The sequence below is a fragment of the Erinaceus europaeus genome, chromosome 13, assembly GCF_950295315.1.
Source record: "Erinaceus europaeus chromosome 13, mEriEur2.1, whole genome shotgun sequence".
NCBI lineage: Eukaryota > Metazoa > Chordata > Mammalia > Eulipotyphla > Erinaceidae > Erinaceus > Erinaceus europaeus.
The window spans coordinates 84,271,296-84,286,625 of NC_080174.1; the positions used below are offsets into that span (position 1 = coordinate 84,271,296).

The following is a 15,330-nucleotide window of genomic DNA, read 5'->3' on the forward strand; positions in this document are numbered from 1 at the left end:
GACAGAACTCAAGAGGGAAGGGGGGGATAGAGAAGAAGAGAGACAGAAAGACACCTGCAGCACTGCTTCACCACTTGTGAAACTTTCCCCCTGCAGGTGGGGGGACCGTGGACTCAAACCTGGGTCCTTCTGCATTGTAACATGTGCGCTCAACCAGGTACGCCACCACCCGGCCCCCTGGAAGCCCCTTTGTAAAGGTGGCTTAAACCGACCAACAGGATTCTTCCGTTTTGCATGGGAATTGGCAAAAGAATAGGCGATGACCTTGACTTCAGCCAGTCCTCAAAGGGTTCATCCTTTGGCCAGAGTGATATCCAGCCTGGCAGAACTGGCTTCTGTGTGGTTACTAGGGTAAACGACTGCTGTCTCTCTGTGCACGCAGAGTCATTTCACCCTGATTGTCGTCAACGGACTGAGGACTCTGCAGACATCCGAGGAGGACTGATCTGATAAGAACAAAAAGTAGGCTGAGCCAGAATCCCGATCAAGTTCTATCTGAAGCTTGACCTGCTTTTGACTGTTATTGTTAAGCATACAGGCCACTAAGTTTCCTTTGCCGGTTCTTGGACTTCAAGTCGGGTCTTAGTTTACTATTAGATGACGATGATATCCAAACAGAGTTTTGTTTAAAAAGAGAAAAAAAAAAGACATAAAATCTCAAGATTGGAGGAGATGGTAGAAGATATTTCATCCAAACCTTTTGCTTAGTGACTGCATGCAACTCACAGAGCCCTCACCAAGTGAATTCCAGCAGCTTTAATGTTAACATTTTCAGTTTCAAAGAAATTACCGCCTTGAAGTTATCTTGCTCGGGGCTGGGTGGTGTCGCACCTGGTTGAGCGCACATGTTACAATGCACAAGGACCTGGGTTCGAGCTCCCAGTCCCCCCTATGCAGGGGGAATGCTCTGCAAGTGGGGAAGCAGGGCTGCAGGTGACTCTCTGTCTCTCTCCCTCTCTACTGCCTCCTTCCCTCTTGATTTCTGGCTATCTCTAGCCAATAAATAAATAAAGACAATACAAAAAAAATTTTTTTTAAAAGAGAAAGTTATCTCACTCTACCTCCGGACAGCTTTCTTTGTTATAAATATCCATTATATATATACATATATATATTAGTAACATTTATTTTCATGAACTTTTGATTTGATCAAGTATCTCTCCTTCAACAACTTGGTTTTCTTTTTTTAACTTGTGAGTTCAGTTCTTTTAAATCTTTAAGATTTAGGACAGGAGTCCCTGTTTCCCCACTGTCTTTTTTTAAATATATATATATTTTTAATATTTATTTATTCCCTTTTGTTGCCCTTGTTGTTTTATTAGTGTAGCTATTATTATTGTTACTGATGTCGTCATTGTTAGATAGGACAGAGAGAAATGGAGAGAGGAGGGGAAGACAGAGAGGGGGAGAGAAAGATAGACACCTGCAGACCTGCTTCACCGCCTGTGAAGGGACTCCTCTGCAGGTGGGGAGCCGGGGGCTCGAACCGAGATCCTTACATGGGTCCTTGTGCTTTGCACCACCTGCACAGTCTTTTTTTTTTTTTTTACTCCCATTTTTTTTTTGCCTCCAGGGTTATTGCCGGGGCTCGGTGCCTGCACCACAAATCCACTGCTCCTGGAGACCATTTTTTTCCCTTTTGTTGCCTTTGTTCTATCATTGTTGTGGTTATTATTGTTGTTGCTGTTGTTGCCATCGTTGGATAGGACAGAGAGAAATGGAGAGGGGAGGGGGAGACAGAGATGGAGAGAGAAAGACAGACACCTGCAGACCTGCTTCACCGCCTGTGAAGCGACTCCCCTGTAGCTGGGGAGCCGGGGGCTCGAACCGGGATCCTTACTCTGGTCCTTGCGCTTGGTGCCATTTGTGCTTAACCCGCTGCGCTACCGCCCAACTCCCTTTTTACCCCCATTTTATAAAATATTTAATTATTTGGAGAGAGGAGGGGGGGAGGAGAGGAGAGAGAACACGAACACTGTGGTTTGGCATCTGTAGTGCCCGGGATCAAATCTAGGGCCTCATATGCAAGTCCTGAATTCTCTGGGCTGAGCCTCTGCCTTGCCCATCTCACCATCTTGTTTTTCTCTGGATGCACAGCTGTTACTGTCATTATACCTCTTAAATCACAGCATAGTCTACTTCAGGTCTCCCTATAGTCTCTCAACGAGAACAAATTTCTTTCCTTATTTGTTAAGTGTATATATATATTTGGATAGAAACAGAGAGAAATTGAGAGGGGAGGAGAGATAGAGAGGGAGAGAGACAGAGAGACACTTCAGCCCTGCTTCATCACTCCTGAAGCTTCCCCACTGTAGGTGGGGATCAGGGGCTTGAGCCTGGGTCCTTGCAATTTCTTTTCCTTTGAATATCGACAGACCTCTGTTTATTGAGTGCCTGTTGTCGCTAGACACTGCACCTTTGCTTGGTTTACATTATGTTCAATCCTCATTTTAAGTCTAAGATCAGAACTTACCATCTTATCGATAGGCAAAGAGAAATGCAAAATTAATGTCAAACATTTGCCTAAGGTCATTCAGTTAATTAGTGGCAGAGCAGAGAAAACCCAGTGAATGTCTGTTTGGCTCTGAAGCTTATATTCTTGTTCCACTCTGTACTAAAATAGTAACTCTGTGCACACTGTGCTGTATGCGTTTCAAAGGACAGTGATCATGTAATATTGACTTTTGTATCACCAGTGTTTAACTTAGCATCTGACACATTATTCCAAGGGAAATTTTAAACAGAAACGGACTGACTACAAACTTTATTCTAAAATGCAGTACTGTCCTTTTCATTATTACTGTTCTTATTTTATTTATTCATTTAGTGGCTAGAGACAGAGAGAAACTGATATGGAAAGGGGTAATCAGGAGAGAGAGAAAATGACACACACTTGCAACACTGCTTCACTACTTGTAAAGCTTTCTCCCCCTGTAGGTGGGGACCAGGGACTTGAACCCGGGTCTTTGTGCATTGTAACATGTGCACTTAATTGAGTGTGCCACTGCTTGGCCCCCTAGTACTTTACTTCTGTTTAAGCGTTTGACACATGGTAAAGTCTTGGGTAGGTTTGTAAGAATACATTGTAAGACTTAGTTTTTTTTTTTTTTCTTCCTAAACAGTGAACTCTGTTTACTGATTATTATTGAACCAGTTGATCATTTATGGCTTCTGAATAAGTTAAACTCTTTAAAAATTGCTGATGTTTATAGGCATCCAAAATTTTGCATCTGATTCCAGTGTTTTATGAATTAGTTGGTAATTTACTCCTGATCTCACTGGAGACTTTAGACCCAGGGTGCCAAGCACCTTTCTAGGCTAATAGCATTTTGGTTATGTTGTTGGAAAATTACCTGATATCAACCTCTTTAGAAGAGTTTTTGTTTTGTTTTTTGCCTCCATGGTTATTGTTGGGGCTCAGTGCCTGCACCATGAATCCGCTGCTCTTGGAGACTATTTTTTTCCCATTTTGTTGCCCTTTTTGTTTTTTATCTCTGTTGTGGTTGTTATTATTATTGTTGTTATTGATGTTGTTGTTGTTGGATAGGACAGAGAGAAATGGAGAGAGGAGGGGAAGACAGAGAGGAGGAGAGAAAGATAGACAACTGCAGACCTGCTTCACCACCTGTGAAATAGAAATATTGACAAGACTATAGGATAAGAGAAGTACATTTCCATTTATTTTCTTTTTTAAAATTAATTAATTATTTATTTCATGAGAGAGATAGGAGGAGAGAAAGAACCAGACATCACTCTGGTACATGTGCTGCTGGGGATCGAACTTGGGACCTCACGGTTGAGAATCCAATGCTTTTTTCACTGCACCACCTCTCGGACCACATACATTTCCATTTCTTTTAAAGTTGGTCAACATGGGGTCCCAGCCCGGCCCTCAAAGCTTGAGTAAGGATCCTGGTTGGAGCCTCTGGCTTCTCAAATGCAGGGGAGGTCACTTCACAAGCAGTGAAGCAGGTCTGTAGGTGTCTGTCTTTCTCTCCCCCTCTCTGTCCTCCCCCTCCTTTCTTGTTTTCTCTCTGCCCTATCCAACAGCAACAACAACAGCAATAATAACAATAACAGCAACAACAAGGGCAACAAAAATGGGAAAAAATGGCCTCCAGGAGCAGTGGATTCATAGTGCAGGCACCGAGCCCCATCGATAACCTTGGAGGCCAAAAAAAAAAAGAAAGAAAGAAAGAAAGAAAGAAAGAAAGAAAGAAAGAAAGAAAGAAAATAGGTTAACACTTGCCCATCATGTTATTCAGTGTTCCTCAGTCAAATAGGTACTTATTGCTAAGAAATGTGTCTCTGTTTTGGTAGATTTGTTAAGTTCCTAACTCACCGGACATCCCTGAATCTGTTTACTGGTCATTCAGTGCTATTTGTTTTCTTTACTCATTGGCTAACATTTTTAGATTTGTAAACGTTTTCCTTCCTTCCTTCTTCCTTATCCTTTTATGCCTTCTTTGTGTGTTCAAAGCTTGGTCAACTTTTGTTGCCGCCTGAATGTGGAAAGAGCATTCGTTGGATTTGTCTGAGCCTGCATTTGCAAGCATATTCTGAGCTTCTGTTTTCTCGCCACCCTACCTTTCCCAGCCCCACTCAGCCCCACCCTGTACCTCTCGGCTCCCTTTGCCCCCTCTGCCCCAACAAATTGGCATTTATAGCTTTCCTCAGCTCACTACAGTGATTATCTGCACGTAAGTTCTCTACTTGCCTTTATTTTGGACTTTGGATCCTCGATTATCTGCAAATTCAGTAGCTTGCTTCTGATCCCAGAGTGATCTCCATTTCCTTGACTTTAGACCCTGTGGGCTTTCTGCAGCCTTACCTAGGATACAAATAATGACAATGAAGAAAACGGGAAGCTTTGAATTCTGGAAGGATTTCAAACTGAAGGAAAAAGTTGTATGTGTAGTACAAATAATTATTGTCCTTGACCTGTTTCAAAGTGGGTACTGGGATCGGGAGGTAGATAGCATAATGGTTATGCAAAGAGACTCTCTTGCCTGAGGCTCTGAAGTCCCAGGTTTAATCTCCTGCACCACTATGAGCCAGAGCTGATCTGTGCTCTAGTTAAAAAAAAAAAAAAAAAAGTGGGTACTTGTTGAACGCTTTACTAACCCCCCAAAGCTTTCTTGAGCAGTTCCTACAAATAGGAAATGTTCACCAGAATAATCACTTGGCCACTGTCAGAATCAAAATGCCATCATCTGTTTAATCCTCACAGGATTTTTGTCAGTTATCCTAAGTCTTTCATGATGATGATGATGATGATGATGATGATGATGATGGCTTAGAATCACCTTTTGCACTTAGTGGTCTTTTTATTTTTTAGTTTGATATAAAAATCCTTTTTTGGTCTCTCCTTGCCTATTAGGCCATGACCTTTTGAAAATTATAGGCCAGTTACTTTGTAGAATGTTCTTCAGTTTGGATTTGTCTGATGTTCACTCATGATTAGATTCAAGTTATGTATCTTTGGCAGGAAGAGTGCAGAGCCATGCACATCTCAGCTTTGCCGCACAGTTAGTGAGGTTAACTCTGAGAATGTTATTTAAAGGGGCGTAACTGCCAGGCTCTGCATGCTGTTTTCTCTTTGTTTTATATTTATTTATTTACTTATTCCCTTTTGTTGCCCTTGTTTTATTGTTACAGTTATTATTGTTGTCATCATTGTTGGATAGGACAGAGAGAAATGGAGAGAGGAGGGGAAGACAGAGAGGGGGAGAGAAAGACAGACACCTGCAGACCTGCTTCACCGCCTGTGAACCGACTCCCCTGCAGGTGGGGAGCCGGGGGGTCGAACAGAGATCCTTACGCCGATCCTTGTGCTTTGCGCCACCTGCGCTTAACCTGCCGCGCTACCGGCCGACTCCCTATTTTATTTTTCTAATAAGGCATTGGAGAACAAACCCAGAACCTTGTACAAGTGTGATAGATACCACTGAGTAGCCTCTCCAGCCCTCCTCTTTCCATCTCTCTCTCTCTCCTTCTCTCACTGAGTGAGAGGAACAGGGGGAGACCAAGAGGAGAGATACCCAAGCATCACTTCCCATCCATGCCCTGTCCCTGCCCACCTTTTCAGTGCTGATCATGGTGCACTCATGTGTATTGAGAATCAAAGCCAGGGCCCTGTCACATGTTAAGTAAGGCATACAGTTTATCTGTTGACTCATTTCCTAGATTTCTAAGTTGTTTGACTTAGGGAATGGGAACTTCTTCCATCTCATTCCTGTGTCCTTTTTTTTTTTTAAAGATTTTTGAAATATTTATTTATTTATTTTCTTTTTGTTGCCCTGGTTGTTTTTATTGTTGTTGTAGTTATTACTGTTGTTGATGTCGTTGTTGTTGGATAGGACAGAGAGAAATGGAGAGAGGAGTGGAAGACAGAAAGGAGGAGAGAAAGACAGACACCTGCAGACCTGCTTCACCGCCTGTGAAGTGACTCCTCTTCAGGCGGGGAGCCGGGGGCTCAAACTGGGATTCTTATGCCGGTCCTTGCGCTTTGTGCCACATGCGCTTAACCAGCTGCACTACTGCCCGATTCCCCTCCTGTGTCCTTTTTTAAAATGACTTTTATTTGATGGTAAGCCTTAATATATGGAAATAGTTATAAAAAGAGCACATAGACTTTACTTATATTATTGACATACTTTCCCTTAATGTTAACATCTCTCATAATCAAGGTTATCTTAGTCAAGAATAAAATGTTAACATTGCTACATTGTTAACTCATGTGCATGGTATCTTGCTTGGATTTTATGAGTTATTTGACTATGTTCCTTTTTTGTTCCTGGACCCAGCCCAGAGTGCCATATTGCACACAGTCATCAGATCGCCCCCTTAATCTGCACCTGTTTCTATGACCTGTTTCTGCACCTGTTTCTATGACTTTTCTTGTTTTTCATGATCATGACAGTTTGGATCAGATAGCTTTTAGGGTGACCTTCAAGTTGGGTTTGTATGTCTTTCTTCCTCCTCCTCCTCCTCTAAATCCTCCTCCTCCTCCTTCTTCTCCTCTTCCTCTTTCTTTTTTCTTCTTCAATTTTACCAGAGCACTGACCAGTTCTGGCTTACGGTGGTGCAGGGGATTGAACCTGGGACTTCAGAGCCTCGGGCATGACAGTCTCTTTGCATCATTATTAGGCTATCTACCCCTGGTTTGTAGGACGTTTTTCTCTTGACAGTTGAAGGCTGGGGAATTTGGGAAGGCTCCCACACACTGAAGTCCACGTTTACTACCATCATTGCCCGTCATTTCAGAGGGAATGTGATATCAACTTGCTTACCCTGGTGATAAGCCTGGTGCTTAAGGTGATGTTTGCTGGTTACATCCATACTCTTTAAAGGTACAATTTTTCAAACCAACTATTCTTTAAAAGCAATTGACTGATTCTGAGGCACACTGAAAGGATTCTATGTCCTTTTGACATGCCTCCTCATTCCCAAGTACTTCCTTGACTTTTTACATAGGAAGATGTTACAACTTACTCTACTTTTTCTGCTCTGATCCTAGAATCAAGTCATCTCATGATGACACCAGTTGTACATGGAATTTCACCCCCCGCAAACTCAGGTGTTGAAGCCCTAACTCTGATGTGTGACTATATTTAAAGATATGGCATCTGTGTAAGTAATTAAGGTTAAATAAAGTCATGAGAATGGAAAGTCTTCATGTTAGGCAATGAAGACAATTCACTATATATATATATATATATATATATATATATATATATATATATATATATTGCCTCCAGGGTTATCGCTGGGGCTCAGTGCCTGCACTACGAGTCCACTGCGCCTGGAGTCCATCTTTCTTCTTTAGATAGGACAGAGAAATTGAGAGGGGTGGGGGAAATAGAGAGAGGGAGACACGGAGAGAAGGAGAGAGACACCTGCAGCACATCTTCACCATTTGTGAAGCTTCCCCCTGCAGGTAGGGAGCCTGGGGCTTGAACCGCGATCCTTACGCTGGTTCTTGTGCCTTGTGCCATGTGCACTTAACACGCTGCGCTACCACCCGACCCCTACTTTTTGTTGTTGGTGGTGGTGCCCTTGTTGTTTATCATTGTTATTATTATAATTATTGCTGTTGTTATTGCTGTCGTTGTTGTTGGATAGGACAGAGAGAAATGGAGAGAGGAGGGGAAGACAGAGAGAGGGAGAGAAAGATAGACACCTGCAGACCTGCTTCACCACCTGTGAAGCGACTCCCCTGCAGGTGGGGAGCCGGGAGGTTGAACCAGGATCCCTAAGTCAGTCCTTGCGCTTTGCGCCACATGCGCTTAATACGTTGTGCTATCTCCTGACCCCCTACTTTTTTTTTATTAGATAGATAGATAGAGAGAGAGAGAGAGAGAGAGAAAGAGAGAGAAAGAGAGAGAAATTGAGAGGGGGAAGGGACAGCGAGAAGGAGAGAGAGACCTGCAGCCCTGCTTCACCACTCATGAAGATTTCTCCTGCAGGTGGGGACCAGGGGCTTGAACCAGGGTCCTTGCACACTGTAAGGTGTGTGCTCAACCAGATGCGCCACCACCCAGGTCCCCGGGGAGCTACTTTTTACCTTGGTTAGGAGTCTCTTTCCTCACTACTTCGATTCTGGCCCTTTGCTGTCGGTTCATCTAAGCGCTAAGCTTGTTTCTCTGATGGTTTTTGTTGAGGTTGGTGTTGGCAGAACAGGGCCTGCTGGTGTGTCCTTATGTTGGTGGCAGTTTCTGGATTTACTTCTGATTTCTCATTTCTGCTCCATTGGTCTTTGTGGATGTTTCTTCTAATACTGTGCTGCTTCAGTTGTTGTCATTTGGTAAAGTCAGGGAATATGATGCTTCTTCCCCACCCCACCCCACCTTCAGGATTGTTTTTGGTATTTATTTATTTATTTTTTAGTGATTAAAATTTTTTTTTTATTTATAAAAAGGAAACTGACAAAACCATAGGATAAGAAGGGGACAACTCCACACAATTCCCACCACCAGAACTCTGTATCCCACCCCCTCCCCTGATAGCTTTCCTATTCTTTATCCCTCTGGGAGTATGGACCCAGGGTCATTGTGAGGTACGGAAGGTGGAAATTGCCACACTCTCTGAAGGGAAACTGGGTCCTTTTACTCTGCTACTCAAGGAAGACGGGTCCTGAAATGAGTGCAGCCTAGAATGTTCCCAGCTGTGACCACGGAATACGAGCTCAGACTGACAGGGATGCAGAGGTTACACAGGCTGCTGTGAGGGATATGAATAGACATGGGGCCCTAGGTCAGATCAATGGGGTTTCCAGTTAATGGTATTTATATACTTTTCCTATATTTGGGAGCTACTCTCTTCCTTGATCCAGCTTTCTAGTCCTATTCCCAACTCTGACACCATCTTTCCAGACAATACTTTCAGCCCACTAGTTATGAGGCTCTGGCAAAAATTAGCCAAGCCACAGGCCCCTTGGAATAGACCTAAAATAGACTTCCCAGTTTCTTCCAACATGAAGACCCCAAATCTCATCTGCTATACTCTAAACTCTAGGTTCCTAATTATTAAACAAATTGTTCTGCTTTATATCTTAATGCTTTTCAGCTACCAAGTTGCAAATGCTCTCATGATGCCAACTTGAGTTCCCTGGCCAGATGACCTCACCAGTGTGTCCTGGAACCCCAGCTCCCCAGAGCCCTGCCCCACTAGAGAAAGATAGAAACAGGCCTGGGGTATGGATTGACCTGTCAGTGCCCAGGTCCAGCATAGAAGCAACTATAGAAGCCAGACCTCTCACCTTCTGCTCCCCATAAAGATCTTTGGTCCATACTCCCAGAGGGATAAAGAATAGGGAATTGTATGGAATTGGTGGTGGAAATTGTATGGGATTGTACCCTCTTATCCCGCAATCTTGTCTTATCATTATTAAATCACTAGTAAAAGAAAAAAGAGAGAAAAACACCAACAAAATGTTTGAGACCTGTGGAAAACATCATCTGCTAGAAAATAGTAAGAGAACCTTTCAGAAAAAAATAAAACAAAACAAAACAAAAAAAGAAAATAATGGTTATATAATTTTTTTTTTCAAATGAAATTTCCAAGTTGTAAAACATGTCTCTGGCAAATCTTTTAGCTGAATGGTACCATGCCCTTTGTCTATGGGTACTTGATGAAAAGCAGTATCACGTTTTCTTTATCTGATATTTGACAGCTGCTAACTAAGTGAAATGAGAGATTCGAGTTGCAGCTATTGATAAAAGTGTACACTGGATCTCTTCAGACAAAACAGTGTCAACTTCTTTATTAAGTCAGTTGTTTGGCAAGATGAATCTATTATATTGTTGAGAAAGTTGTGTCTTTTTAAATGAGGAATGTACTGTTTTTACTTTTATTTAATTTTTTTATTTATAAAAAGGGAACACTGACAAAACCATAGGATAAGAGGGCTACAACTCCACACAGTTCCCACCACCAGAACTCCGTATCCCATTCCCTCCCCTGATAGCTTTCCTATTCTTTATCCCTCTGGGAGTATGGACCCAAGGTCATTGTGGGGTGCAGAAGGTGGAAGGTCTGGCTTCTGTAATTGCTTCCCCACTGAACATGGGCATTGGCAGATGGATCCACACTCCCAGCCTGTCTCTCTCTTTCCCTAGTGGGGCAGGGCTCTGAGGAAGCGGGGCTCCTCAGAGTCCAGGTGGGGTCGTCTGCCCTGGGAGGTCTGTTTGGCATCATGGTAGCAGCATCTGGAACCTGGTAGCTGAAAAAAGAGTTAACCAAATAAACAAACTGTTGACTAATCATGAACCTAAAGGCTGGAATAGTTCAGATGAAGAGTTGGGGGGGGGGGGTCTCTGTTTTGAAGATAGCTAGTAGGCCTATTTTAGTTATATTTGTTTTTTTAAATGTAAGAAAACATTAAATCTTTCAGGACAAAAATGACCATAGCGATATGTAAACTAATCCTTGTACTAATCACATTACTGCATAACCTCCAAATACTCTATGTGTGTGTGTGTATATATATATATATATATATATATATACACACACACACACACACACTTGTATGTATTTAATCAAAGCGATACTCAGTTCTCATTTATGGTGGTGCAGAGGACTGAGCCTCAGCTGTGAAAGACTTTAGCAAAAGCATTAAGCTGTATTTCTTACCCATCAAATAATATTTTATACAATTGATAAGTATATTATTTAAAGTAATTCTGTTATTGGCACTTAATAATAAGTACTTCTAAGTCAGCAACTTATCATGAGTGAATCTCTCTTTTTTATTTAATCTGGCATTATGCATTGATAGTTTGCCTATGAAATATACCACCCACCTACCCCCACCTGGGTAGGGAAGGAAAGTTCCTCAGTGAATTTGTGAGTTTATTTTCCATTGACATGATTATTTGATATAGGGTATTGATGTTGGTATTGTACTGATTTATTTACTTATTTATTTATCTGTTTATATTTAGGATAGAGGCAGAGAGGAATTGAGAGAGAAAGGGAGGTAGAGAAGGAGAAAGAGATAGTTATAGCCCTGTTTCCACCGACTGTGAAGCTTCCCCCTGTAGGTGGGGACCAGGGGCTTGAACCCAGATCCTTGCACACTGTATTGTGTGTGCTATACCAGCTGCACCACCACCTGGCCCTCTGATGGTATTATTTTTGTATCTGTTCGTGGGAGTGTAATTGAAGGGATAGAATTTTAGAATGTAGTCCTTGGAGCCAGGCTCATTGATTAATCTCCATTTGGCAAGTATCTGAGTAATATGTGACTTTCCTGATTTCTCATGAAAGAGATGAACTCTCCTGGTACTTAGTAGTAGGTAAGTAAGTGTTAATTGTAATGGCAATTAAGAATAATGATTGGGAGTTGGGCAGTAGGGCAGCGGGTTAAGTGCATGTGGCGCAAAGCGCAAGGACAGGAGTAAGGATCCCGGTTCCAGCCCCCAGCTCCCCACCTGCAGGGAAGTTGCTTCACAGGCAGTAAAACAGGTCTGCAGGTGTCTGAATATGGGGCCCAGACCAAATCAAATCGATGGGGTTTATATTCAGCTTAGGAGCCTATATGACCTCTGCATCCCTGTAGATCTGAGCTCACATTCTGTCATCATGAGAAGAAACGTTCCAAGCTGCCCAATATCAGGACCCATCTTCCTCAGGTGTAGCACAGAGTATGTTGTCCAGCCTCCCTTTGGAGGATGGAACCTTCTCTACCGTTGTTGATCCAAGTTAAGGGCAAGGTCCTATGGGGGCCCACAAAGGGGTCTATTGTGTTGTTCCTGATAGAGATGACTGATAATATTGGGGAGAGGGATTTATTCGAGGTCTAGGACCATCATGTCTGTTTGGGAATCTCAGGACTCCCCGACTAGGGCCCCAGCTTAAAGACCGAGGATCCAAGAAAGAGTTTATAGTTGGAAGATGGTGTATTGATAGTTGTGTTTCTGGCAGTGAATTAAGAGCTGGATTATCCACTGACAGTATTTATAGACTGATTGAATTCATGTTTTGTCTCTTACAGGAAGTTCATGACTTATTACAAGACTATGAGTTAAAGTATTGTTATGTGGACCGAAATAAACGAACAGGTGAGATTTCAGCTCTAAGCCTCTTGATTTCATTTTGATTCTACATATAGTTGTTGTAAAACAGAAAAATCTTGTTTTTTTAATTTTATTTTCAGAATTAATTAAGCACCAAATCACATAAATGTTGATCAAAAATATTTTCTGAGAATATTAGAACTCAGTTTCAGTTGCATAAATTAATGTAATGTTACTATAGCCTCATATGTTTTATGACTATGTTCTTATCAGAGTTCTTTATAGCATTGCTACCTTTCAACTTTTTTTAAAAGATTTTTTGATATTTATTTATTTCCTTTTACTGCCCTTGTTATTATTGATGTTGTTGTTGTTGGATAGGACAGAGAGAAATGGAGAGAGGAGGGGAAGACAGAGAGGGGCAGAGAAAGACAGACACCTGCTGACCTGCTTCACCGCCTGTGAAGAGACTCCCCTGCATTTGGGGAGCTGGGGGCTCAAACCAGGATCCTTACACTGGTCCTTGCACTTCTTACCACCTACGCTTAACCTGCTGCGCTACCACCCAACTCCCTCAACTTTTTTAATAACAAAGTTTGAATGCCAAGGACTGGCAGGTGACGCACCCCGTTAAGTACATACACATAGTACTAAGCGCAAAGGACCTGCTCAAGGATCCAGGTTCAAGCCCCAGCTTCCCACTTGCAGGGGTGATGCTTCACGAACAATGAAGCAGGTCTGCAGGTGTCTCTCTTTCTCTCTCCCTCTCTATCTTCTCCTCCCTTCTCAACTTCTCTCTGTCATATCCAATAAAAATTGAAAAAATTGGCTGTCAGGAGTAGAGGATTCATAAGTGCTGGCACCGAGCCCCAAGATAACCCTGGAGGCAAAAAAAAAAAAAGTTTGATATGACTTTTAACTGGGCAAATTGAGAAAATGGATGAACTTTTCTGAAGACACTAGTTATATGTTGATATTATCATGCATTTTTATTTGTGATAGAAACTAGATTATTTCCTTTACGTACATGTGCTGTATGAATATCCAAAAGCGTCATTTTGAGATTATTAGAAAAGAAAACAAGAATAATCTCACTGTCAGGCAGAAGTTGAAAAGCAAGATCAGAAGAGAAAACACAAGTAGAACCTGAACTGGAGTTGGTGTATTGCACCAAAGTAGAAGACTCTGGGGTGTGGGGGGGAGAATACAGGTCCAAAAAGGATGACAGAGGACCTAGTGGGGGTTGTATTGCTATATGGAAAACTGAGAAATGTTATGCATGTACAAACTATTGTACTTACTGCCGACTATAAATCATTAATTCCCCCAACAAAACCAATGATGAAAGACAAGAAAAAAAGTCTGAGGGATGATGTAGCCACCAGTACGTCCTCATTCTCACTAAGCAAATGTTTGACTGGAGTATCTATCAGAGAGCGCGTGCCCACAAGAGAGCGGATGAAGCGGGTCTGCAGGTGTCTGTCTTTCTCTCCCCCTCTGTCTTCCCCTCGTCTCTCCATTTCTCTCTGTCCTATCCAGCAACAACAATAGCAATGGCAACAATAAAAATAACAGCCACAACAAGGGCAACAAAAATGGGAAAAATGGCCTCCAGGAGCAGTGGATTCATAGTGCAGGCACTGAGCCCCAGTGATAACCCTGGAGGCAAATAAATAAATACAATAATCCTTGCTGTCCAACAAGTGGCCCCGCAGTGAGTGGCACCTGTGACTTATAAGTTCGAGGTTTAGGCTTAATCCTTGGCACCTCATGCCAACATGATGGCCCTCGTTCTTTCTCTCAAAAAAGAAAAGTAACGAGAGGGGGCAGGTGGTGGCACACCTGGTTGAGTGCACATGTTACAATGCACAAGGACCCAGGTTCAAGCCCTCAGCCCCCCACCATGCAGGGGGAAAGCTTTGAGAGTAGTGACGCAGGGCTACAGGTGTCTCTCTGTCTCTCTCCCTCTCTTATTTCCCTCTTCCCTCTCAGTCTCTCTCTGTCCTAGCAAATCAATAAGTACATAAATAAATAGGTTAAATTTTTTCTACCCCTCTGATTTTATTTCCTCTCATTGCCCTTATCTGGGGGAAGTATTTATAAATTTGGCGCCTAGTTTTCACACTGCCATTATTTTGTGATAGAACCATTCGTAGATTCTTGCCTTTTGGCGGGGACACGGGGGCTGGGTACAGGCTGAGCTATTGCTTCCTGTCCCTCTCTGAAGTGAGACATTTGCTTTGCTCGTTGATGAGTGAAATGCCAGGTAGAAATGACGTGATTCCCTTCTAGAGGGAGTGAGCATGTGAGTCACGTTTGCCCCACCCCACCCTCCTTAAAGAAATCGCGGCAGTTTGCAGGACTTCTTTCATTTTGGCCTCAGAGTGACTGATGACTAACTCCACCAACCTCCCGTTCAGATTGGCCTGTGCAGCATGAATAAAAACAACAAAGCCCACTTTTTGTTTTAAGCCATTGACATTGTAAATAGTTATTTACCACAGAATCTCAACTAATACCTCTAATTTTACTGTATGGGTAATTAGCAGTGTGGTTCTGGATCATGTTCACGTTTATATAAATAGTATTCCATTGGGAGCTGGGCAGTAGCGCAGCGGGTTGAGCACACGTGGCACAAAGCGCAAGGACCCACGTAAGCCATCTGGGTTAGAGCCCCTGGCTCCCCACCTGCAGGGGGTGTCACTTCACAAGCAGTGAAGCAGGTCTGCAGGTGTCTATCTTTCTCTCCCTCTCTCTGTCTTCCCCTCCTCTCTCCATTTCTCTCTATCCTATCCAACAACGACAGCTG

The 15,330-nt window shown here is 42.7% G+C and overlaps 1 protein-coding gene across 7 annotated transcripts in view; it reads left to right on the top strand.

The window, feature by feature from the left end:
• The window catches only part of RAVER2 (ribonucleoprotein, PTB binding 2), a 99,558-nt gene that overhangs the window by 14,253 nt on the left and 69,975 nt on the right, over positions 1 to 15,330 (top strand). For all 7 annotated transcript variants that reach the window (XM_060206355.1, XM_060206356.1, XM_060206357.1 and 4 more), the window contains exon 2: positions 12,500 to 12,566. In XM_060206355.1, coding sequence (XP_060062338.1) covers positions 12,500 to 12,566 — 67 coding nt within the window. The remainder of the gene's footprint in view (positions 1 to 12,499; positions 12,567 to 15,330) is intronic.